The following is a 27,615-nucleotide window of genomic DNA, read 5'->3' on the forward strand; positions in this document are numbered from 1 at the left end:
TATTGCGCATATATACATACGTACTGTGCATACAAACATAAAGCTGCAAGTTTGCTCTTCACAAACTACAGTTTTTTTCTTACGATAAAATTTGAACTTGTAGTTTTCTTTTCTAATCTTTAAATTCTTGGTAATCCGCACGTTAACGCTCGATAATGTTTCGATCAGTTTTGTCAACGTTTCCGACACATTGATAGAAGCATCTTGTAGATAATATCGCCATATTGGAATGACAGTTTGCCGATTTCTAGCAAATACCTACTTGACACAACATCATGCCCATCCTCCAAACACATAAAGGAATACAACCACCCCGACACGACATATTAATAGTTTATCATTTTATTTTTATGTTCCCTCCATTTTTTTTTTTTTACATAAAAAGACATCATTTACATCTCGTAGATTTTGCACTATTCTACATTAATACAAAACAAAAATACGTATAGATTTTTTTTTCCGTTTTATTGCTCTGGAAAATATTATTTTCAAATTATATTTTGTAAATATGCAAATAGAAACGTAATTTTCCGCCGAATTTAATGGAAATCTTAATTTATCCTCATGCGAATAACTGAATATCTGTCGAAGGCACAATATAATAAATACAAAGTTTTACATTATATACAATATTTAAGCGGATAAACACGGATAAAATAGTTAAGGGCCAATCAGCTGACGTCAGAAATGTAGTCCTTACATATACGACTCAACAGGATCTCGCTGTAAATTGCATTGATTGATCCTTCCACGTGGTATCTTGGATTAGGACGTGACTTCGACTGATGCTTCTTCCATATTGATTCTGGATAAGGAACTTTGATTACCTGTAGTAACGCGTATATTAAGGATTTTTCAATTAAAATTTCAAGTAAGGGTGGCCCGTTGACCATTACGAAAGAGTAACGCTACCGTCCATTCAAAGTATAACGGTAGAGCGTTATCCTACGGGGCAAAAAAGGGAAATTTCCTGGCATCCCCACCAATAGCGGGCCCCAAATTAATCTTTTATAAGAAAATATTTCCGCTGTAGATGGAGGCCCGCAATTCGAATTGGCCTGGGCCCCACGAAGCTATAACGCGCCACTGGCTTTAACAGATTAAACGATAAATAACCCTTTGAGAGTTTGCTCCAGAGATTGGCGCGGTTAAATGGCATTTGGGCCACCCTTTTTTTTATGTATAAATGAATAAGTAATTGGTACCCTGTGAAAATGGCAGGCGCATTTTCCTTGAAGGAAATCCTTATAACGTGCTACTGTTATATTGAAGGTGTCGATGACTTCAAATCCGTAATGTTTGGCGAAATTCGCCATTCCAAGATTATGTTGGAGCAATTTTTGATGCTCGTTCTACAAAAATTTAATGAATTAACTTTTATTTTTAAAGATTTCTCTGATAATTTATCCATTTATGATTTATTTATTGCATTTAAGTAACGTTACACTCGCTAAATATTAATTAATAGCAGCTTTTAAAGTCGAATTATTAATTTAAAATTAGGAATATATAAACAAATTCCTATCAGATATACCGCATTAATCATTATTAATATTTGTTGTAACGTAAAGAATAAGTTTCGTGTTATAAGTTTACAAGTAGACAGTTTCTATCAATAGAATATTTGGCAATAGAATAATTGTTGTTTGGCATAGCAAACGTGCATCATGATCGATGCGTTATATCGGGTATAAATGTCAAGAACTGTGGAGTAAGAGGGGTGCCAAAAGTAGCATTTTTACGGTATAAAGTAAATGTTGGCTGTTAGTTTCTATTTATTATGTTTGTATAGTGTTTAGGGTACCCCATAAGCCTGGAACCATAAAGCTAACTTGATCTTTGTTTATCCTGAAGCATCTGAGTAAGGAGAAAGAATGCATCCAGACTTCGATCTGTATGGGGCCTCCTTTCAAGGCATTAAGCTGTCTAAGAACATTAAGAGGGCATTCTTTCAAACTCATACCCTTACGCTGAATGTAGATTCACACCATGGAAGTAACTCGAGTTTGCCCCTCCTTATTAATCTCATGTAAAAGAATAAAGATCAACACAGCCCCTACGTCGAAGATCTGATTTATATACAGGACCAGACAGATTTGTTATGGCTCTGAGCTATAACATATGAGGCCTTTAGTCTACCAAGTAATAATAAATGAAAAAGACCTGATTTAAATTACACAAAAAACAGACCTATATGTAGATATCATTCAGGTTACCTGTATATGTGAGTGATTATAAAGTTAAAATTAATAAAGGGCCCGTAGGATTCGGTCTTTTATGTAGAACACGCGACATAAAAATGATGTAAATCAAAATTTCTTTGGATAAGTGATGAAAAAGTCTGTTTTTATTTGTTTTATTGATTTAATTCGCGTGTTTTATGGCTTTCGGAGGGGATGAGCCCCCACATTCGTGACTGACTCGAGCCCATCTGAACTATCAGCCTGTATGAAAGATTTATATACAAATCCATGCAGTGTCATTCATGTAAAAAGCAATTATTTCTTTCGTTAACTTTCTCATTTTTGTCGGATCTCCGATAAGAACCCGCGATTATAGAAGGAAATAATTGTTTTGTAGGCTTTAAAATGAATTTTCTATTATTTCTAACGCTTCGAATAAGAAAAACACATTTCATTTTATGTAAGTGCAACAATTTGAAATCTGTAAAATTCACGAATTTTTTAATATGAATCCTCACAGAATCATACATTTCACAGAGAAAGTTACTCTCAATCATAAAATAAGTTTTAATTTTGTAGAGGGGGCCTCCTTTCGAGGCATTAAGAGCATTGAGAAAACATTAAGAGGGCCTCCTATCAAATCTTGGTGGGTTTGGATGACACGCTATCTATTGCACGACTCTGCTTTGTCTGTAAGGATATTTCGGGCCCTCTATACTTTTTGGCAGCTCTGATTACCACGTTAAAACACCCTCGAGAGCCTTCTCGATGCCAGAAAGAGTTGAGGGGTGCATCTTGACACAGAAAGAAGTAAATGAAATCGTAATTAGGGGATGGAATGTTATGTGTACACGTATATACTGTACAGTAGGCCTACGTATATATATATATATATATATATATATATATATATAACATCTAAGAGCTTTCTACAGCACTAGAGGCTAAATGCACAGTAATACAAGGTAAATATAGATTTGCACCTTTAACTTGGTCCCCATAATTTCCTTATAAAGGGGACCAAATTAGAATTGATCAACTATGAGCTTGATTTTATAACAATAACGTAAATTCATATATTTATAAGATAAAGTATTGGGTAAATTATAATAACTGTTATGTTATTCAATTTAAAAGTCATTATTATTTAAACACCGCACACTTTTAAATTATAAATTAAACTAAATTTAAACTTAATTAACTCCTTACCACCGACAAGCTATGAACACCATCCACGGCTTGATGAAAACCAGATCCTAACGTCTTCAACACTAGCTGAATACCGTTTAATTTTTCACTTTAAACAAATAAATAAATCAAGATTTAATTATTTATAAGGAATATTTATAAAATAAACGGAAAAAATTAACATTTACACTTTGAGAACTCGAAGAAGCATCAATAAATGTTGAGTGGCCAGCCATTGCACTCCTCCGACTATCAATATAGTATCGCTAGTGTTATCCAGAGGCCGAGATCTATGGATAATCGTTACATTAGGATGTATAATTATATTATACACGATAATAAATTGTCACGGAGAACGTTTACCTTTGAATCAATTGATATAGAGCTTTATCGAAAACCGGGCGTTGATCGCTGGATAACCAGAATTGCGGATAGTAAGCGAATGCTACTGATGTTTTATCTTCGTTCAAATTGGATACTATGCGAATGTCGTGTGTTTTATCCCATTCCATTAAACTTCCATTAACACGTTCCATTAAATAATGCATCATCCCACGATTGGTAGAGTCTCCGATAAAGAGGAGCTGCATTAATAAATAATACACCATTAAATATTTTATACGTTTCAACTCGTATAAGAACTTTAATTTACAATTATTCTGCGCTATATCGAGGATGAGTTGCAGAGAAATTTAAGGATTTGTTTTCTAGAAGAAATATACATATATAGGCTATAATGCATCAGTGTCTCGGTGAGAGCTGCATAAAACAGCGCTTTGGAGATATTATAAAGTCTTTATTGAGCTTCAATTTTCAAATTTCAGACCCGTCTGGCTGTCTGTCCTTCGTTAATCTCGAGAATTAACGATTTAATTTTAACCAAGTTGATCTGACTGATCCTATTACAATCGAGACAGTCGCTGTTAGACCGTTTTTACGACTCGTAGACTACAAATTTCATATTATGGCTGTATAAAAGGCTGTAAAAACTGTTTTACTTTATCGAACACTTCGTTATAATATTACATAATTAACACTGTATTTTTAGTAACGTAAACTAGCAACGGCAACAAAGATATCCACAGGATATATTATATTATATTCTGGCTCTCCATTATGTTATATTGTCAATGAATTCTATATAAGTTCCCAAAGTCTAGTCTTTATATGTGATAATTCTCTTCGGGGCATTCTAACGGCTAAAGTCCTAAAGAAGTCTCTGCTTAAATTATACATCTTAAATTTAAGAAGATGTTTGAAAGGTTAGTAACATTCCGGTTTACACAGGTTTTATTGTAATCCAAATTTTTATGGCTTAGGAGAGAGATATGACTCCATATTTGTAATCCAACTTTTTCCTTTTCTCAATGCATTATAATTATTTAAATACAGTGAACTCCCGTATAACGCGACGGAAATTTGCGACTAGAACTCATACAGTATACGAATTTTGTCGTCCGGAGGTAAACGTTTTCTTCTTCAGCTTTTAGACCACGGTTTAAACTGGCGTAAAATCCTTTGGTAATGTATGTCTCGATAAAGCGATTTACTATAACGAAGAACGTATCTCAGTGCTGTACTGGATTCCGCTGTACAAATATTTAACGTGCCAACCACTCGTCCGAATTATCTACATTAATTATTTCTTAACTACACATTTATTTTACCTTTTTTCTTGCCAAACATTTGGAAAGGGACGTTCTCGAAAACAAAGCGTGTCGGCAATTGTAAGGTTGCCATACTGCTTCACGCCAATAACACGTCTTTCTGACGTGGCATTTTTTACACGGAAGGACCCACCGCCCTGAAAATTTGATTTAAAACTTATTTACATAAATAAATCTAAAATTAATTTTAAAATTTAATCGGCTTACCTGGCGCATCTCCTTCTTTACAAAGGGGCAAAATGGCGACATCGGCCATATATGCTATCCAGTCTTGATATTGACTTCTATCTTTTTGTATACCGCATCTTTCCTCTTGAGATATTCTCATTTCGCATTCCTTAAAATAAAATTATTAATGAAATTACGTACATTAAACATTAACCCACCAATAATCGAGTGGATTAAACCACTGAACACTGGTAGTTGGTCGTGGGTTTGCGCCTTTCACGTGGAGTTTTGCAGATTTCCTTCACGCATATAGCACCTAAATTGGGGTCAGTTTTCTTCAGAAAGTCCTTTTTAGAAGCATCCCTCCGCGGCCCTAAATAGGCGCCAGTTTTCCATAGAAAGTCCTTCGGTTGGCACCTCTTCACGGCGGAACGTGTTGCATACAATTAAAAATATCTGCCTTTATTAATGTAATATGAGTGCGATTTAATGTATATTTATATCATAACGGTAAATTTAGCCAATGGTTTGCTTCGATTTGCCCGTTAATGACTCTAATTCTAAGAAAATCAGCTACAAGGTATCCCATAACCATAAGTCACACACCAATATTATGGGTTTTCCCCGTTTGACGCCATAGAAATCATTCTAATGGTAGGCCTGGATTTTTACCTGTGGGATCACTCGTCTACGAACAGAAGACCACGTCAGGCCATGAAAAGTGCTCGGAATGAATCATCTGAATCTCTGCAATAGGCCTGCAATCACATAATCTATTTTATCTATGGTGCGTGATTTATGGACACGCTGTAACTTATCTGAAGTATTTTATGGCAACATAGAAATATCTACTATTGATTAATTCGTTAAATGCATGGCACCAGCATGGACAACCATAATTTTCTCTATTACGGATCAAAAATGGGAATAGCTGTGAATAGAAATATTAGTAATTGTATTAAGTATTAAGATATTTTATAATTATAAATTCAAAATTATACACAGTCACTCAATTTAATGAAGAGAAGAAAAGAAAAATGAATAATAAAAATAAAGAAAAATACTTTAAAAAGTATTTTTAAATTCAAAAAACATTTCAATAAAGGTTTTCCGAAAGAAAATTTTATTTGAATAGTTTTTCTCCAGCTTTATCTACATAACAAACACACAAAAACACAAAGGAGTATAACGTTACAAACAGACCTATTTTATATGATTTACAACACTTAGTATACAACACAAGTCGCAATATTGGTTAATTGTGACGATTTTTTAAGCACGTAACTGTTGTTAACACCATAAAATTTAATACACGAACTGTTCCAAACCTTAATACGTCTAAAAATGATATTTTCTAGTCTTAAAATTGAAACGACCAATGTAATTGGTTTACTTATCCGGTTGTATTAATTAACACCTAAATAGGGACCAGTTTTCCATAGAAAGTCTTTCTGGGAAGCATCCGTTGTATGTGTTGCGTTGCCTCATCCCTAACAATCCTGACAATTGCATACTTCATAGCGATGTAAAAGTTTTGGCAAGTTTTAACTGCTTGTCATCTAGTAAAATTATTTACTGAACTCGTATTCACCGCGACGAGTTTGGTAAATGAACGTGGGTGTCAGTATCAATTCTTTCGGTGCTTAGTAAATGACGTCATAGAGGAAAGAGTTACTGAACGATATAGGGCGTGCTTCTTCGTAACGAAATCGATAACACGTGGGAGCAGCCATATTGTTGCACTGACGGAAAACCGAGTCTAATCACAATGTGTTTAGTTCTGGCACTGGATTAACTGGACTATTATTCGAACCCATTCTGCCCCATTGTGGGAGCTTGGACCAACCTGTGCAGGCACTAAGAGGGCCTTTTTAATCGTACCTATCGTGTGCAGCATTGACACGCAATCACAATCGTCGTTCGTGGACTTCACGTTTTACACCTCCAGATTCTCATCGAGCATTATCCCCTGTCTCTGTATAAATAAAATGTTTGTTGCTTGCAGCGCCAAAAGTTCCATAGTATTGAGTTTTGGTACTACTTTATTTTTACAGAAATGTCTTCTACATTTCTAAAATGTCACTATATCGTAGAATTTGGACCGCTAAATATCTTTCCAGACAGCGTTATATAGGGGGTTCTTTAAATCTATTTATGTGCAGACCTATGAGCTCTATTTATTTTGTTAGTAAACTGTTACGTTTTGTAAAATGTGTCTACATAATTATATCATCCAGGAACTATATATCGTGATTAAAAGAGGAATAAAACTGATGACAATGATTAATATTATCAGAAGTGACAAAATCCAAAGCATAATCTGTGAATGCCATAAAATGTAATGAAGTGATAACACTTTATTGTCATCAAGAGATCCATTCATAAGCTAATTATACAAACATTTTTCACTTAATTTTATATTTTATAACCCTAAATGATCACATATTACGGGAAAATCTACTTTAGTTAACGGGCCTATGATAGGGTATTTACTTCACGACTGTCGGGAAATGTGCCAAGGGGATGAAGTGTGCCATAGTTTGCCTAATATTAAACAATATTATAATACATAAACATAATTTAAATATTTTAATAATCTTTACCTGAATTAAACTGCAAACTTGATGACTCTCTGAAGGATCAAAGGGAGCTTCGCCGTGTACTAAAGGCAGCCTGTAGACAGTAAGGGTATAGGTGCTAACCAACCAAGGCTTACTATGGCTAATGTCGATCACTAGAAGATATATTTTATTTTCTCCCACCCCTAAAGTGTAATTTGTAGCACTAAACAATGAAACATATAAGAACACACTCAGCATAATTCAATATAAATAAGATCTCGGGCAATTCTGGAACCAGTGGCGCGTTACATCTTCACGGGGCCCAGGCGAATTTGAATTAGGGGGTCCCACCTAGAGTGTTGACTTCAGACGTTTTTCTTCGGGAAATTTCCCGATATGTTCGATTGCTTGTGCCACGCCGACGATCTATAATAAAAGATTGATTTGGGGGCCCACTGTTGGTCAGGGCCCCAAACAATCGCCCTTAAGATAACGCGCCACTGTTCTAGACTTAAATTAAGATACCTGGCAGGCCCATCTTTCTCATCTAATCGAACTTCGCAACGACAGAACTGGCACGAAGCCGAAATTCTTAAGATTAGTTGATCGTAAGTGACATTAGCCACATAATCCGTATAGTAAGGTGAAAATGGCGGATGGAATTCGAGATATGGCAACGTTTGTATGTCCGATATGTAAGGCTTCGTCGAAGGATCTGAAATTATTTATTAAATTAATTAAAAATTAACAGAAAAAACTCCATTCGAGTTTTTTCTGTTAATCTGTTTTCTGTGCTCGCGACTCACCTTCACTGCATCTAGACATCCTGTAATCTGTAAAATTAAAGCAGATATCCGTTATTAAAACGTAGCAAGGATTATTAAAAAAAATGTAAAATTACAGCAATACCTTCTGAATTAATTGTAGATTCTTTACGATTAATCCATTGATCCTCCGATTTTTGATTCTTAAGCGAGACATCTTTCATCCTTAAGAGCACATTCATCAAGAAAGAATCGTTGGTCGAACTGCTAGATGGATATAGCTGTATTATAAAATAACAACGTATTTAAAATGATAATTAGCGTACATTTTTCTTCATTATTAGAAATTGTTTTTATAGATTTATGCCAGTAGCACAGCCAGGGATTAATCGAGTAAACACTAAACTACAGTGGTGTTTGCTTTGTTTTATTAAAGCAAGCTTACAATTTGCATCAATATTCAGTACTATGTTACAACAATTGTAACTTTTAGCTCCCTCGGTTACGTCAAGGATCCATACAAATGAAAATTTAGAAGTGAAATAAACCATTGAAACTCCACCAAATTATAAAAGTTTCTAGTTAAAATTCGTTTATAACTCGAAAAATAATTGTTCCATACAGAAACAAGAGACACGAAGTAGCGATTTATGTTATTTCTATTAATTAAATTAAGGAAAAAGAAAAAACATGAATTTAATTAATAATATTTCTCGTCATTTATAACTAAAATTAAACAGAATTAATTGATATAAAAATAAGAATTTTCGTTACAATCATCCCGATAATTAGAATACAAAGAGAATTCGAAATGGCATTTTAGACGAGCGATTATTGCAAAGAACGAAGCAAAAATATTGTAAAATAATTGAAATATCGGCGAAGAATAAAGACATTTTTTTTTTTGGTATTTTTAATGATAATTATAAATTAAATTAATTAAATTTATTTGAAAATTTTAAAGACTTTTAAACATTAAATCATTCATTTTTAATTGAAAATTTGTGGATAAATGTAGTCATTCCACTTCAGTAATCGCATTTTCCTACGTTTATTCTCAATACTATAAGAAAATTTAACTACTCGGCTGGGACCTCTCGGCTTAAGAGTCCTAAATAGAAATAATAATACATTAAATTCTATTTATAAGGGGCTAAAATGCGAAGTAACTTCCACTAAATAACAATACGTGTAAAGTCACGACTCGAGGCCCAACGAATCGATTAATTAAAACGTGTTTGAAAGAAAGGACAAGCTAACAGGACGGCAATTCTTTAGGCCACCCCCCCGTATTACGATTTATCACTAAAAAGTCGTTGGGTATAGTTAATGTATTCACTCGCTGTTCGGATGCGAAAATCGTGCGTTAAAAAGAAAATAATAATAATAATAAAGGTAGGAGAGGAGAAAAATCGGTGTTAAATCTCGTGTGCAAGAGCAAATGGAATCTCGATTATACATGATCGGATTATCCGTTTCCATGATTAATCATGTGTAATAATTCTTTCATTTTATAATAGATATATCTAGGAATTTCCACCATGTTTACGGGTTTTATAATAATACATTCTAATATACAAATTAATTTCTAATTTTAGTATCTTCGTTTATAACCTTTCACGGCTCGACGTTAAAGTGCTTTGTTTTATTAATTTAATGTGTAGAAAAACTTTTTTCTATATTAAATCTCGAATTTTATATTATTTTTAAAAGTAAAATTCATACGTAAAATTTTTACATTCGACTTTAGAAAAGTTTGTATTAAATTATATGAAATGTAATTATATTTTTAAGAATTTTTCATAACCCTTTCTCGTTTATAAGTGAATCGGTCCTTATAAATTTGCATGGATCTACATAAATCATCTTTAAAAAATGCAAATGTTATACAAGAAAACTGTCGAGAAGGCAAATAAATTCCGACAAAAACAGGGAAAAAATACATCCAAAATTTCATCTGAGGCAAGACTAAAGATTTTGAATTTATTGTAGAGAATTTCCTAGATTCTAGATTAATTATAGGGTTGTTTACCTTATAAACTATAACTTAAAGATATATAATGTGAAAAATACAATATAGAAGCCATTTTAAAAATGATTTATAATGTTAAAGCGGATTACAGACCTGAATAAATCCTCCTCTATTCAAATATTCTCTTTGGGTATCCAGTAAGAGATTTAAATCGGTATAACTCAAGCAAAATTCGTGATTAACCCGACAGTTAATGCCCTGATTGAAAGAGAAAATTAATCATCATCATCGTCATCATCATCCCTCACGTTCGTTGATACTTGATAAGCAAAGAAACGGACTTACCAGAATTCCAATTGCTTCCGGATCTAATCTCATTAATGCTTCTGTAACTCGATCGCTGACCGAATCTACGGCGAATACTAAGTTCGTGGTGTCACTAACTACACCCCTTTTGATGTTATTGGTCATGACGTTGTCTGTATGCCTCATATCTGGCTGCCCGTTCACCTCTACTACGTATGGGTGCAGGGATACGTCGAACAGGATGTCGAATCCTAACAATTGGAAGCATTGTTGACACCTGTAACGCCGTTATACGTAACAATTAACACGATTAGAGGATGGATAATTGACTCTTAATGTACTTTAATTAATAAAAGTTTAAGCAGTTACGGCTTCGTCAGGCCCTGGCAAAATTAGGGCCTGATAAATTAGGGGTCCCCGTGTACCTGTACGACGTTTTCTTTCTTCGAGGGAATTTTTACGAGGAGGAAATTTTCTTATAAAAGTTTGGTTTGGGCCCCCCGCTAGCGGGGCCCTAGGCAATTTCCTTTTTTTTTCTCTTTTTGCCCATAGGTTAAGTTTAAGCGTTAATTGGTGGTGTTTAAGTTGTGTGAGGTATTGTTTACGCTTACTCGTGGCTTCGTAGTGGCGTATTTTTTAATTTATAGTGTAATATATTTAGATAATTACACCGAATAATTGTTGTAGGTCGTATTGTTATGGAAAGTTTTGAAAAATATTTACATTAAACACTTTCAAAACTTGAGGGAATCAATTGTTAAAGAATGGAAGTGCTCTTAGCCAGAGGTGTTGTAAGTTAATAATAAAATCGCTGGAGAACTGTTTTCGTATTTAAAATCTCGAATTATATAGTTTGTAAAGTAAAGCAGGACCCCGATTTTACGTCTTAATTGGTTGGTGAAAAGCCGTCGTAAAGCGAGAGCCGTGTAAGTTTGCGTTGTAAATTATCATTATGTTCCCGGAAACGAGGTGACCAATTATATTTTATTTAATTAACAGCACATTTAAATAGAAGCGGGGATTTGTAAAGTAGGAGTCTACTATAATAAAACACAGTTTTAACTACGTAATACCTAAAAAAAATAGAAGTACAGTCATACTACGAAGTTTAAATCAGTCGTAAAGCGGGGGATTGTAATGCTTTTAAGTATTTTTACTTATTGACGTTAAGAGATAAATTTCTAAAAATCTGTATATTAAATTAAAAAAATAAATAGTAGGGCCGATATATTCCGAATAAAATTAACGCAAGTATCGTGATTATAAATTAGTCAATTTAGAATATTTAAACCAATCCTCTACTTAAAAACTGATTTACAATTCTTATGAAAATTGATTAAGAAGGAGGAATAACATTTTAGAATGAAAATTTTATATATAAATTCACGCTTCTATTGAAAATTTTATAGTGTTTCAAGTAATAAAATTGATATGCAAATGACGGTATTATTTTTAAAGTAAAAATCTCGCCTTCTCTGCGCATTATCTTCGGTAGAAAGCAGGGTCTCTAGGGATAATAAAATCTGAACCAGAACACCAAACAATCTTCTTATAGCTAATCTGACGGAATGATCGCCATTTTTAATCCTTAGATGGTTCCAGAACTGATTCATGTTCCATACTTGGCTCGGTATCTGCAAGAACAGAGGGGGGGAAAAACAATCTGAAACACATCACCTGTGTGACGTGGAATTGTAGAGAATAAAGCGAAGTTTACCTTTCTTAAAGTTCTATTCCCTACCAAATGCCTTCTGTAAACGATTCCTTGCGTGTGTAAGTATGCCCTTAGAGGGAAGGTCGATGTGATGAGGATGTAGATTCGAAGGGTTACAGGTTGCCCCAGTATTGTTAGAGGTAACGATGGATAAGGTTGTATAATGGCTCGAATGGAACGAAATCTGTCACATTACGATTTTTGAACATTACACATCTACATGTGAATAAATTATTTCAAAATAAAATTTTCTTTTATATTTAAATCTTAAAATTTTATAAACCTTTAATGTAAACTAGTGAATAATTATGCAGGAAGATAGAAAAATTTTAATGCTTTTCAGTACAAGTGAAATTAATTTAAGGATTTTTATACTGTTATAAGCTTTGTTTACATGGAAAAAGTATTAAATTTATTAAGTTTTTTATTAAAATGTAAGCTTGGGGTTCCCAAGAAAACAATGCAACCTACAGTAAAGAGGGATTAAAGAAGTAAAAGTATAAAAATGTAAACTTACTCGTCCATTTGTTTGATAATGTCCGATGCTTCCAACACCTTCCAACTCTCTCCAGATTGGAGCTGTACTAACCAATTGAGATTAGAAGAAGTGGCAGACGAAATAAAGACGTCGTAATCAGCTGGCAGGACGTAACAAGATACGTTAGAGTTGCGAAGAAGGGAACAAATGGCTTCTCTTTGCCAAATATTGCTGCGAAGAGAAGGGAGTTTGTTCAACTTAACACCCTGCCTGTTACTCTTCTGCCAGCAGTTTAAAGGATCGGAAAAGGTGAAGCAGATCAACAGATGAGGTCGAAGATTGTCTGCAAGGAAGGAAGAAAGGTTGACTTATCTGATGAAAGACAGAAAATTCGGGTATGGTCCTTACCAGAGTTGTTGCCGGACGACCACGTCTTGACGATAAAACCCAGATTTTCTAGTACGGATTGATAGGTAGAGAAATCTCGTGCGATGATCGAACTTTGACCCCTGACTAGTGCTATTTTGGAATTAGTTTCTTTCCATAATCTTAGAGTCTTCTCTTCGATCTGCAACGGCGAATAAATAATGAAAACACGAAGCGATTAAGGTAAAACTATTCTCAATTTACAAAGAATTTACTTCGGTAAGAAGTCGATGAATTCGACTTCTAATACAGGATGTACTTCCGCTTTCATTTCCGATCTGATTTAAGATGCTCCTCTTTAAAGTAGTCGAAGAATCGAAACCTAAATGGCGAGGAATATAAAGCAAGAGGGTTTTTTTTTGTAGAAGAAGATAGATTAAGAAGTCTTTATTTTCTTACCACTGAAGGTAGAGTGATACTGAGGATTAAAAACTCTATGGTTGAAGTACAAACTAAGAGACGTCAACAATAGAGCGAGGCACAACCAATCGCGAATACATCGAACTCGAAACCATGGACGGAGACGCATCTGTAAAACAAAAAATTCAAATAAAATTTTTAAAAAATCACATTTTATAATATATTTTTTAATATATTTATATAAAAAATGGAAGTATTTTTTAAAAATCCGAATAGTAGGATGGCACACATCCGACTAGAACCCGTCTTAACTTACAACCAATCAAAAAAAAAACCGCAACACCACCAAACGGATGAAACCCGAACTAATTTTGTGTAAAACGTCAGTCAATACTTGGAAACCTTAACAGGAGCTGTCTAACAATAGTGAGTGTTTTTTTGCGCCAATGACACAACAGAACATTCAAGTGCACTTAAGCAGTTAGTTGCCTAATAGATAGGGCCCTCGGGGGACGATACGGAGCTACGGATATTCCCTTCTTAATCCTTTACGTCATTCTCTACGTCAATTTCCCCTCCTTTTTTTTTACTTGGTTATAAAGCGGGGCATCTCGAATAACGAAAAGTAACGTTAAACCGGGGGAGATAAGACACCTTTTTAATTATAAACTGCACCTGTAGTAATGTTTCTTCCGCATCCGATTTTATTCCCGTTTTCTACGGATTCTAAACGTGACTAACTCGTCAATAATGTGTTTAGTATGCCCGATGTGTACCCCCGACTTTCTTTTTTCTCACGTGTTTCTGATTTGTCAGAGTTGATTGGATGTGATAGAGTTGATACAGTTGTCTGTATCTATTATTGGCGAAATTAGAAACAGTCGATTGTCCTCTTCGTATTCCTAAATATCGAAAAAAAAGAAAGAAAATTCGCCCGAAATACGAGTCTTTGAGGTGTTGTTCCTCATTAGAAAAATCGCTCACGTCTTTGATCAATGATAGAAGTAGGAGGCCCTTTTTTTTAAGTGAAGTAAACTTAATAATTCAATAGCAAACAGAGTAAACTTGCTGTGGGGTACAGAGATTAATTTAATTTTCTTCGCTAACTTAAAAAGCAATTAGAGAATTTAAAATGTACAACACTGCACCCCCTTTTATTTTTAAAAAAATAAAATTATTATTATTATTATTAAGGGAGGAAATTAAGAGATTACGTCAACGCACGCGAGCTTAACACCCTTATAAAAGGAAAAGTTTGAGAGTGAGTATAACAGTGCTTACCATTGGACAGTTGAACATGATAACGTGGGACGGATCTTCGCACCTTCTGAGCGATGGTCCGCCGATGTGTTGTGCCACTCAACCACTCAGCAATCGATCTGATTGAGACGCAACCGTATTATGGTCTCTAGCGAATGGCATTGTCTCGGGTTCAATCCCTGTTCGGGATGGAGACAAGGTTGCGCCTCATTGAATAATGCCTGTGCAGTTTAGTCTTGGAAGGGGATTTGTCTCTACCGAACAATGAAAGAAAGGAGGGAAAGTATAAAACGAAAAAGAAAAAGAAAAAAAAAAAGAAAAGATACAAAAATTACGAACGATTGGGTCGAGTAAAATTAGACTTTTCTTTCTTATCGGAGGGGTGAAACAGGTGAAAACAATCGTTGTGGAACACCTGTCATCTTCCCACGTCGAGCTTCTCGTTGTCCTGGTGATCGTACTCAAAACACACCTCTACATAGGAATAAGCCGTAAAAGTTAAGAAAGCAAAGCGAATATCTAGGATGAAAAAGTGAAAAATTACGAAGAATATGGTAAATATTATCATCAATTTCTCTCTCCTTTCATACTCCTACTTTGATCATTTATACCATTCATTAAAATTAAATTACTTCGCTACCATATAAAAAAAAGCGTTTAAATTTATAGAAAGTGAATTCCGCATCGGAGGAGGAAGCATCTTTTCTTCTCTCTCTCTCTCTCTCTCTCTCTCTAGTTTATCCATTAAAAATAAAGTCTTGAGGGAAATAAACAAAACCAACAGATCAGTAAATTCCCAAATGTAAATGCATCTTTTCTTTCCTGTTTAATTTCCTTTTTTCCCCCTCCTCCTCCTTTTTTTCTTTACTTTTTTTAGGGAAGAAAAAATAAATCGAAAACTCAATAGTGAGAAGTTTCTACTTTGACAGGAGCTTGTGACGTAAGAATAGGATATGACGAAAGTGTGATTGAAACTATTTCCTGTATTAACACGTGAAGAAAGTGTTAAAGAATACTTTTTTTTTGGTATTATTTTCTAGAACCGGTTGCCCCCTCTACGGTTCGAACTGTAAAATTAGAGATGAAAACGAGCCTTAAACTACGCTATTTACATTATTTACTAATTAATAAAGTAATATTGTATAATTCCTCACTAAAATTATAACAATTTTGCACCGTTTTATGCCAGTTTTTCCTCACAGTTTTCATATTTTATGGGAGAAAAGTATTGACATTGGATAAATCAAACTAAAATTAGCCATGTATACTGTGAGGAAATGAGCATTTATGCCTCATTAAATAAGCAATGAAATAATAATAATTTTGCCTGATTTATCTGATTTATGACATGTTAAACTGTGCACATGCATGGTTGTAACACTACACAGGTTGACGTGTTTCCTCACAATTTATGAGGGAATAACATTGGCACGTGGTTTGAATAAATTACAGCAGAATAATATTTAAAAGATAGAGAGAAATGAGGTAAATACATTGCTTAAAACTGTGCAAGGAGATGAACAATATAAACCTTATTAATGCTTGCTGTCTAATCACTCAATTTATTAAACTAAAAGTTTTCTTGAAAATATAGAGAAATTAATTAATTATTACCTTAAAAAGTTTAATAATATTTATCAAAGTAAGTAATTAATTTTTACAAATAAATAGAATTGTAAGGGAATTTTTCAATTAAATAAATTTAATTATTTTTGACAATTTAACTGAATAAAAATCTTTGTATGTTTAAACTTTAACATAATTTAATTTAAGTCTTTTTTTAATAATTTACATTTTTGCATAGAAAATTAGATATTGTTATTTTCCATTTTATCATAAATAAAATTTCCTTCCATTCATAAATATGAATATAGAATTTTTGTTTCTTTCTTGCTTAGAAGAATGACAAAGAATTGACAGGTTCAAGCTGAATTTTATGCTTTTTTCTTCATATAAAATCCATTTATATATATATAAATAAATTCTGTAAAGGTTAATTATTGATAATAATTTAATTTTTCATTATTTTCCAAGTAAAATATAATTTTATATTCTAGAAATTCTTAAATTTGTAACTTTAATGGAGGAAAAATAATGAAAGTGCACCACAAAACACATCAGGAGTAAGTTAAGTAATTCAAATTTATTATTATTATTTTTTTTAAGAAATTTAATATAAAATACAGTTTTATATTCTATAATATAAGGATAAGTTATTTAATATTATAACTTTGATGGAGGAGAAACAAATAGAGCATCACATAAACATTACAGGAGTAAGATAAATAATTAAAGTTATTTATTATTTTTTATAGAAATATATGATGTAAAATAGTTTTATAGTCTTTAATGCAAGGATAAATTATTTAAATTTATCATTTGAAATGAAAGAAAAATAAAAAAAAAGGGAGGGAGGAAAAAATAAAGAAAGCACTCCACAAACACTCCTGGAGTAAGACAAACAATAAAAAGCAAAATAAAATCGGGCAGTAGGAGCACCTCGGATGGGAATCTAGTAAATATTGTGATGGGCAAAGCCGGTAGAAAATCCGCACCACCTCATAATCGAAGCATCCATCTTGCAGTTACTGTCATCTGGGCTAAAGTTGTCAATAGAAAAGCACCGAGACAAGGATTATAACAACATCCAAATGACGAGACCTCCTTTCTGCCTTTCGGCTTCCAGCTATAGTCGACATGTCACAACCATAAATCTAGGGATTGGCAATTCTTTTTTCGTTTCCTTCGGTTACTGATCACCTATTTTACATCATAACACTCTCTGAATCACCGACGTTTCCCATGTATGTTATTATCTTTCATACTTCGCTTATGCTTAATCTCTTCATTTCTTTCTTTTTTTTTCTTTTTTAAGATGAGAATATCGGCTTTGCATATTAACTATACTTTTAATGTTACTCGATAAAATATAAATTATACCGTAAGAATAGAAAATATATATTTTTTAAAGATTTTCTCTAGTTTATTATTGCGAAATTTTTAAAGAAATATATATATATATATAAAGTGAGATGCGAATGAAAAATCAGTGATAACCGGGAGCATCACGCGACGTCTATCCATATTTCATGACTTTTGGAGTGGATTAAGTTAATCATCGTTTAAAATTCCATCCAGAGATTATTTTCTCATTATGGAGATCAGTGCATCAAAGAGCAGAAAAGAAAAATTTGGTAAATTCTTCGCTGAAAAATTCACCAAATATCCCTTTAAGTATGCAAAGTTTTGTTTTCGTTTCTCTTAAGAGAAGAGATTGAGGAGGGGAAAAGGAAAAGTAATAATATAAATATAACTTTTAGAAAAATAATCACACGATTTTAAATTATTTTAATAATTTTTATATATATATATAAAGTTTTTATTTGTTTCAAAACAGGCGATCGATATCGATAAACCATTGGCACTTTTTCCTATAAATCAAAGTGAGTATCATTGTGCAAGATGACAAAAGGGATATTCCCCACTGATCCCGTTACCATAGTTACCAACCGTTGTCATTTTAGATCACTTCTACTTAAAAGGATCATCGGGAGATTCCCTGCAACTCCGCTTGGTTGATTAAACGGACTTTTCTCGGTCAATGTTAGACAAGAGAATGGCAATATTCGGTATATCAACGTGCATTGCAGTGAATCGTCGATTCTTATTCGTACTTCACTTACAATTAAACAAGGGAAATTTTAACTGAAAATTACAATAAGATTTGACAACGGGGTACTGTTTATTCAAACTTTATTACTTATTTAATCTTTTAAATTAAGTTTTATCCGGGAAAAATCCCATTTATCATCGTCGACTGTACCACTACTCCAACTTAATTTGGCGTTATTGAATGTCTTATTTAAAAAAATATATATATATTTTATGTGTTATCTTTTCATTAAATATATATTTCTTTATTTTAATTAATAATTTAATAAAATAAAAATAAAGTTAAAGGGATAAAAATATGGTGTTAATTCCGTTAATGCCGTCTTCTTAGGTTATAAACTTGAAATATTAACATTACCTTCGACATCTAAAAGCTTTCATTCCATTTGATTCAATTGCCGCAATGGGATGACTTAAATTACTATTTGTGAATTAGAAAATTTATTGTAAGCATCGGCGACTTTTACACCCAGTCAATTTAAGCTCCTGTCTAAAGCCTAGTGCTCGAGTATCGTTTAATGGGGGTTTTATATTATGCACATTTATAGTAAAAGGGGTCCTAGCAAGCCCCCCATTTACCTATGGTCTCACGTATCCTAAAGCATCCATTGATTATAGATTAGGCATTTATCTGGTTAAAAACAGAAGACAACGCAACACTTGGATGATCTGCTAAAGGGGGTGCCTACCGGGCGGGAAACTGGCCCCTATTTAGGAGCTAAGCGCGTGGAAATCCGGAAAACTTCACGTGGTCAGGCCATTGGTGAGGCGTGAACCCTCGACTAACTGCCGGCATTCGGGGGTTTTTATCCACTCGGGCACTGGTTTACCGCATTTTGGTCTATTTATCACAAATAAATAAATCATTATATATCATTACTTACATATAATTTAAACAAAATAAATAAGAATTAAATAAATTAGATATTTAAATGCATATTTGCATAAAATATGTGTTTAAATACCTAATTTATTTAATTTCTTATTTATTTTTAAAAGTAATTTATAATTTATTTCTATATAGTTTTACAGTTAATTATTTATTTGTTTATCGCTATTCTTACACAAACATTATAAATAATTATATACAATAGATCCTCGCTTTACGACCGCACGCTTTAAAACTCCACTTTTACAACCGCCATAATTTTTCTACTATAATTGTACAAAATTCTAAATGTATGTACTGTATGTCTTTTATACACTCTTTCTATACTATTATACGGTTAAAGCTGAATTTTCGGGAACGTAATCTCGATTTATTCCATTAAAATTAAGGAAATAAGACGTCTCGCTATACGACACGTTCAGAAACTAACGAGAACATTAAGCAGAACACTAAAAATTAATTTTTAATATTAAACTATAAAAGTATAAAATATGTATTTATTTAATAAACTTATAAGATACATTTTTAAAATATTAAACTCAATAATAAGCAAATAAACTCATTTATTTACTGTATATCTACTATTAATAAATAACAAGAACGCCGCGGGCGCCATTATATCAATAAAATCATAGAAAATTATAAAAAAATATATATCTACCCATTTAAATAACTTAATTTATTATTCAGTTATTTGTTGTTAGAATTTTTTCAAAAGAAAAATTCATATTTAATTCGTGTTTTTCTTCCTCCAATCGATAAATTAAGTTGAACATTAATGATGCTAATCCGAAGATGCGGAGGAGAAATAGTAACTTCTTACTATCAACAGATTAAAAAAAAAGGGGGGAGAATATATTTTTAAAATTAAAATATCTTTTTAAATTAGTAAACACGCTTTCTACTTTTGTTTTATTTAACTGAATTTCTCTATTTTACCATTCATCTAGCGACTTATAATGTTTTTTCTTTGTAACGAAATGCAAACTTCCATGAATCGATTGAAACTTTCTAAACAAGATCTACTCGTAATTTATATTTAATACAAGTGAATCCCTATTACATAGAAGTAAAATAACTACAATTTTATTTTTTAACATGAAGATAAACACCGTAAGCTCGTTAAATTAAAAAGAAAAGAATATATATTTTTCTATTCTAGAAATGATACTAAAATTAATGACGGATTTACTAGGAAAGTACTTGCATTAAAATTCGAATCTTGCCTCCGAGTGTTTTAAAATTCATGCTATGTCTATGGAGTTATCGGTTATGTATACGGTGTTTCTATACACTTAAAATGTATATACTGCTATAAAATCGAATTGTAAATTTTATATTTAAAGTTAAACAATATTTTGACCGTGCCCACGGTTTGATTAACCATTAATCAAATTAGGGTATTGAAGAAAAAAGGCACCACAGATATTTCTCGATGCTCGATTTACCATGGACCATAAGAATCAAAATTGCGAATGGTGCAGCTGAAATCCCTTTCTGTGGTCCCCACAATAAATGAAAACAAAATGAAAGTATTTGCTGGCTTATAAGATTCACTTTTTAAATGTATTTTATGTTTTATTGTTGTTCACATTTCTGTGTAAATCTTTTTAAGTGTTTAGGCCCTCTAAAAAGTCTTAATTCACAAGAATTGTGGACCAACCCCTCTTCGAAAACTATACAGATTTTATGAATAAAATCAATAATTAAAAGCAGATTTTTGTTGTTTATTTGTCAAAAATTACTTATATTAATTATGTACCGCATTTTACATACAAGAGAACCCCTTGATATCATCCCTGCTTGATATACAGTGCCTATATATTTAAAGCGTATATTCTACTATAAAATCGAATCGTAAATCTTGTTTAAGATCCGAAAGATATATCGATATAAAAACATTGAACGATATTTATTCTTAACCACAGCCTGAGAGGGAGATGAGATGGGGCTTGGGTCAGCCGTAATTGTCAGGCCCTATCTCCCTCCGAAAGCAATAAAAATATACCAATAAAATCAATAAAACGGATAAAAATGCACTTTTCACTATTTAATACATAGAAAAAAATTGAATTTAAAACACAAAAATAAACTAAATCTCGGGCGTTTTCTGTTTAAAGCCTATTACTCTGTTGACACCTCTCCGTCTAGACCCGGTTATATGTACAATATTTACGTGTTAAAATATATATTTATATTATAAAATCGAATTGTAAATTTCATATTCGAGATTCGAATTAAAGATATATCGTTAGAAAAATCCCTAAACAATATTTATCCTTAACAAATCCCCGTCATTAGACTGACAAGCATCGATACGCATCACCTATTATTTTCTATACGCAGAGGTTTACATTATGTACGATTTTCTACAACAAATAAGATAAAATACACAAGATTTTATACTTAAAACGATTAAAAAAGCTTTCTATTTATTTAATAAATTTAATTTCTTTCCCTTCAAAACGACGTTATTTACGTACTTTAAGTGTATCGAGACTAACGAAAATAGGCGTAAAACATACAGAAATAGCTACTTATAATAAATTAATACACGAAAAAGGGCGATTTCCGGATAAATTTCTATCTAATTACATCAGTAAAACATCCAATTACATAAAATATTCATATTTAAATTCGAATTTATATATATATATTTAACGATAACGATGTCAAACTGTTGCAATATCCGCCAGTGTTTACGCCATTGGAAACAAGGGGTAATTAGATTAGTTTCGGGAACAAGCATCAGATGGCAGTATGGAGAGAGAAATAAAGTAGGAATGTCTTAAATCGATTCTGAAGTTTTTCCTTTCTTTTCGTGACAGGAATAAAATATACGTTAATGGAACGGTGTGTCTGTTGGGAGACAGTCCATAACATCCCCTTTCGTATCAATCGCTGTCGAATGTTCTATCGTAGATGTCGTATTACTTGGCGACGTTTACAGAATTTTAACGAAAGAAAAAAACTTTCCCCATTGCTCGGCATCAAATGAAAATAATCTTTAGATTATAGTACCAAAGAGAAAAGTTTGAACACGATTTTCCTCTAACGTTTGAAGAAAAACAACCCCGACAAATTTATGTCAATTTTTAATACGTATTTTTTTCCCCCTTCCGTCTTCCGTACTTTAAAAAATCCCCACGTAACTACGATAATAAAAGGCTATTATAATAAAAAATTCATCCCTTTCTTATATATTTTTAATACGGATTTATTTAAGAAAGTCGAAAAGTGTATTAGAAAAGAGCGCGCTTTAATAAAGAAATTTCGTTAAGTCATCGATCGATTCTTCCGTTTTTTAAATAAAAAAATATGGGGGGAAGAAGGCCGAGAAGGAGGAAAATTTGCATAAATATAAATTTTTAAAAAAAGGGTACACTCAAATGATTTAAATAAAAGATGGTCGAAAAAGTATAGGAAAAGAAAATGTTTGCATCGTGTTTTGAAAGAACCTCTTCCGTCTTACATAATATTCAACACGATGATTTTATTTTCCATCTGGTGTACTTAAAAAATTTGCATACTTTGAATACTGTGTCAACCGAAATCTATCGAAGGGACGGGTCGAAGAGGACGGGGAAAAAAAAATAGGGATAAAAAAAAAAAGAACGTTTTCCCTTTCAAACCAAGACTGACAGCAGGAAATGGAAAAGAGATCATTTCAATTTTTATCTCAACCTTTTCGCCTCTTCCTAATTGACTTTGAAAAGAATTCTCAAGTAACTGATAAGATTGAAATGGTCTTAAACCAGAAAATGTTGAAGAAAACTAAACAATGAAGCTTTTTACCTTGACTGACAGCAAGCAATTCATGGTTTTTGTACTCTTTATGTAACTTTCTCATTTAAAATATCCGGGAGAGGATGGGGGAAAACACGTCACACCACCGGTTAAAAACTGTCTAAGTAAACTTTAAAATAATATAAATATTAAAAGGGAAAAAAAATACCGCCAATCAAGAATAACTTCGTCAATAGGGCCTGGAGATGCGTTCGGAGGCAGTGGAATATCATCAGGAATGGCTTCTTTTCTTCTTCTTCTTTTCTTTTCTTTCTTTTTGGTACATAAATCTGTAAATATATATATATAGAAAAGTATATTTTGTAATAAAAAGGTAATTTTGTTATTTATTTATTTTGGATAAGAAGGAGAATAATTCTTCTGTCTTCTTCTTCCCTGGATTAATGAAATAAGGTAACGCAACATTTGGAGATCTGCCAGTGCCTCTTGGAGAAATTTCTGAGAGAAACTGAATTCTATTTAGGTGTTGGGAAGGGAATAAAATCTGAGAAATTTCACGTGGCCAGGCGCGAACCCGTGACTAGTGTTTAATGGTTTTGTACCCACCAGTATCCGCACGGATACTGGTGGGCACAAAAAAATTAAACGTACCTCCTGGAGGGCCGTTCTATGAGAAACTAGCTCCTATTTAGGTACTAGGAATGTGAATAAAAACGGGAAACTCCACGCGGCCATCCTGTTGGTGAGGCGCGAAACCGCGACCGACTACCAGTTGTCCGCCTTCCCAGATCTGACGTTAAATATATTCATTTTATTCTTTAATTTTAAACAAAAGAACAAACCAAAACCAAGTTTTTGATGAAGATTAACCGATTCTGAATCTACGAAATGTAATTTAATCGGATTATAATGATAAGAATTTTAATTAGATTTAATTAATTATAATTAAAACTACTGAATATCAAATCTTGATTTTTGAATTTATGAATACAGATGTATCACGAAATGCATTTTTGTGACACGAAAGATTGGTTTAAATATATTTATTTCCCCCATTTAATTTTTTTATATACTTAAACAAATAATAAACATAATCGAACTTCGATATAGCGCCTTCCGAATTAGCGCCAACCTCGGTAAAGTGCCAACAAATACCTGCTAAACAATCTTCTCCATAAATAACGTACGGTGAAAAGATTTGCTTGAGGTGCAATTACTTTAAAGGAATTAAAATCACGTGTTAATTATGCTTGCGTTATGTGCCACGTCCTTTACACGTGACCAAATAAAGCATAAAAGCATGGTTCTGTGTTGTTTGATTTGAAAAAATGGCGATAGTAAAGGACGAGATCTTCGGATCTCTTCTGCCATTCTGAAGAGCCAGGAAGACTAAACCAGAAGCGAGTGAAGCTCAAAAAGAAATGCAAAATAGAGCGGCTGAAACACCTCGTTCAAAAACATAGTAAATCGCGTGATGGACGCAACTTACCACTGAACGGCAATGATTGGCAAGGAAAAGATCATTTGGAATGTCCTGCTACTGACGAAACCAAAGGCCCACCAGCAGAAGAGCGGATAAAACCACAGAACACTGGTAGTTAGTTGGTCGTGGGTTCGCGCCTCGCCAACGTGGCATTATCCTGTTTTTTTCACGTTTGTAACACCTAAATTGGGGTCAGTTTTCCCTAAAAGACTTCCCGGGAGGCATGTCGCCCATGTATCTCCTTGCCTTATACGAATAAACCAAACGAAGCTAAATATATCAAGAAATCTAAGTTTCCAAAGAAGATGCTGGCGTGATTGTCCATTAGCGAGTAAGAAATGTTCAAAACCACAGGTTTTTTAAGTTTGGATGGGCCGTGAATGTTGAACATTACATGAAGTTGAAGAATTAAGGAAAAACACTGTGAAATGTCTTCTGAACAGATGTCGACAGTTCCTGTTACGCCGAAGAAGCATTAGATGAACTGGAGAGTTTAAGGATTGCATCTGTGCCCAAAGATTTAAATCCTCTTGAAACGGGGCAAATTTAAAGGTAAGTCGACTTCAATAATTATAGGGGTAAATCGATTATAAGAGGGAGATCAGTCAGAGCTTGAGAAAACGGATAAACCGTAAACCCCTGAACTTCGCTCCTGAACTACCTTAAAGCCTTAATGTTTTTTTACACTAACCTTTGACATCAAGCCATTTTTTTTATTTTAGTTGACGTTCGATCCACAATAAAAGGGATGACAATTATAAACGATGACGATGATGATGAAGATGAATGAGAAGATGATGATTTAGTTACGTTTTTCTTTGCAAGGATTATAATAATGTAATTAAAAATAATTAATTAACTGATCTATCAATTAAAACTACTACGACTTTTTTATGGAAAAAGCAAGAAAAGTAATTAAATAATTAAACTTTAAAATAAAACCGAAAATAGCAGAGCGTGAAATCGATTTCTTTTTTAAAATTTAAATAGGTTAATGTTACCCATGGTGCCAAAATGCGGCTCGTCTCTGATTCCAGCAAGGAAACAGTGGGATCGCACGTTCTAACTTAACCTATTCTAATAAACTACCATAATTATTAGCAACCAAATTATTAGAATAGGTTAGGTTAGGTTAGGTTAGAATGTGCGTCCTACTGTTTCCTTGCTGGAATCAGAAACGAGCCGCCATCTTGGCACCAAGGGTAACATTAACCTTTAAATATTTAATTATTACAATAAAAATAAATTGTAAAATATTTTAAGCAATTTAGTTTAGAAAAAATTTTTCTATTTTAAAAGATATTTATTTAAATAAAAACATTATTTAAAATATTTAATTAATAATAATAATTAATAAAAAGAGAACTGCTAATCTTTAGTTTTAACAATTAAAGGGTTTGCTCTTGTTGTAATTATATGTAGAGAGGATCTATTCATAGGTATTCTAGCACCTTACAAGTGTGGCACTATATCGAGGTTTGACTAATGAACTAATTAACTTATTCACGATGTTTGCTCCTTGACTCTTTTCGCCTTGGGTGCAATAAAAGAGACTTTTAGTTCTAAACATCGTGGGTTCGGTCAGGCCCACATTGGAGAATGGCAGGATGATGAGTAACGGGGCCTCACTTATCCGAGATAGACCACGCACAGAAAATTTTTTGAGGATTTTCGACCGTCAGAATGCGATTTCGGGTTCTCCAGAGCCACAGAGTGACGCTTGGCCATCCTACTGGCAAAGACGATAACTACTTTTTATATAATCAAAATCAACGAGCTAGAATATACTACATAGAGTGGCAGTGGCCATGGTAACAGCACTCTTGGTGGCAAAGATGGGTACTATTATCACTTTTACGCAACGAGTTGGAATATTCTAACTCGTTGCTTTCACGCAACATAAATGCCACGATCCCTCGACTAAAAAGAAAATGGCGGACCTGTATTCAATTTTCCTCAACCATGGCATCGCTTCAGCTACTCTATGTAGTATATTCTAGCTCGTTGATCAAAAGACTGAAATAGAGAAAGAGGACCGTAACTTACGATAATAATAAAGATTTTGGCAGATGTTGTTCCGTTTTTTTCGTTTTGAGGTCGGAAACAACGTTTCTGAGCCCTTAAATTATTTAGTTGCGGAGAATTTCTAATATTTTGAAGTTCATAACCGAATTATTTCACTTTTTCACGACAGCCGGTCAAGCGGCGGTCGTGAAAACTAATGCCGCCAGATTCAAATCATCTTCCTGAACACCACAGAAACTGCCGGATTAGTGAGATTCGATCCTGTACTTTAATATAATTTATTTATTATTTATTAAAATAAATGCTAAATAATAAATATTGTATTTCTCTATAACATTAGATACATAGTTATAGAGAGAATTTATATCATTTTTTTTTTTAAAGTTTTAATGAATAAAATAATTAATATTTTATAATATTCTTGTGTATAACCTGCGGTCACAATAACTATATTGTGGCAGTGTTCTATAACTATTGTTATCGATATTATAATTTTATTGTGTGTTGTACGCGAATAAAATAGCATAAAATATTGCATTTATAACGTTATGTATATTATATTTTACGTTTGTATAAACAGTTTAAATTTTAAAATACGATTATTTTAAATGTAAATTAATGCAAAAACATTATAACAAATTAATTTGAATTAAAACCCTTTCTGCATATGCAATAAGAGAGCTTCCAAGAGGACAAAATCCATTTAAATTCGGATGCTCCTGATTGAAGCACGACTCGCTTCCTTGCTATCA

At 33.0% G+C, this 27,615-nt stretch overlaps 2 protein-coding genes across 2 annotated transcripts in view; both read right to left on the minus strand.

Annotated features, from left to right (window-relative positions):
* LOC136990417 (beta-hexosaminidase subunit alpha-like) overlaps positions 1 to 27,615 on the minus strand; it is a 376,498-nt gene that overhangs the window by 80,117 nt on the left and 268,766 nt on the right. The gene's annotated exons all lie outside the window — the stretch shown is intronic.
* Positions 372 to 17,636, minus strand: LOC136990443 (cadherin-like and PC-esterase domain-containing protein 1). The gene is made up of 22 exons (XM_067288829.1): positions 17,606 to 17,636; positions 15,387 to 15,566; positions 15,069 to 15,301; positions 13,827 to 13,956; positions 13,643 to 13,749; positions 13,410 to 13,569; positions 13,041 to 13,344; positions 12,527 to 12,707; positions 12,280 to 12,443; positions 10,849 to 11,098; positions 10,657 to 10,761; positions 8,677 to 8,812; positions 8,574 to 8,600; positions 8,293 to 8,482; positions 7,810 to 7,990; positions 5,246 to 5,375; positions 5,039 to 5,175; positions 3,735 to 3,955; positions 3,560 to 3,661; positions 3,393 to 3,480; positions 1,206 to 1,352; positions 372 to 827 (listed from the first exon to the last, which is right to left on the minus strand). Exons 3-22 carry the CDS (start codon positions 15,084 to 15,086, stop codon positions 672 to 674), a joined length of 2,934 nt encoding a protein of 977 aa, XP_067144930.1. The 5' UTR covers positions 15,087 to 15,301; positions 15,387 to 15,566; positions 17,606 to 17,636; the 3' UTR covers positions 372 to 671.

Source organism: Centruroides vittatus, unplaced genomic scaffold (assembly GCF_030686945.1).
Source record: "Centruroides vittatus isolate TY-2023 unplaced genomic scaffold, ASM3068694v2 scaffold_932, whole genome shotgun sequence".
Lineage (NCBI taxonomy): Eukaryota > Metazoa > Arthropoda > Arachnida > Scorpiones > Buthidae > Centruroides > Centruroides vittatus.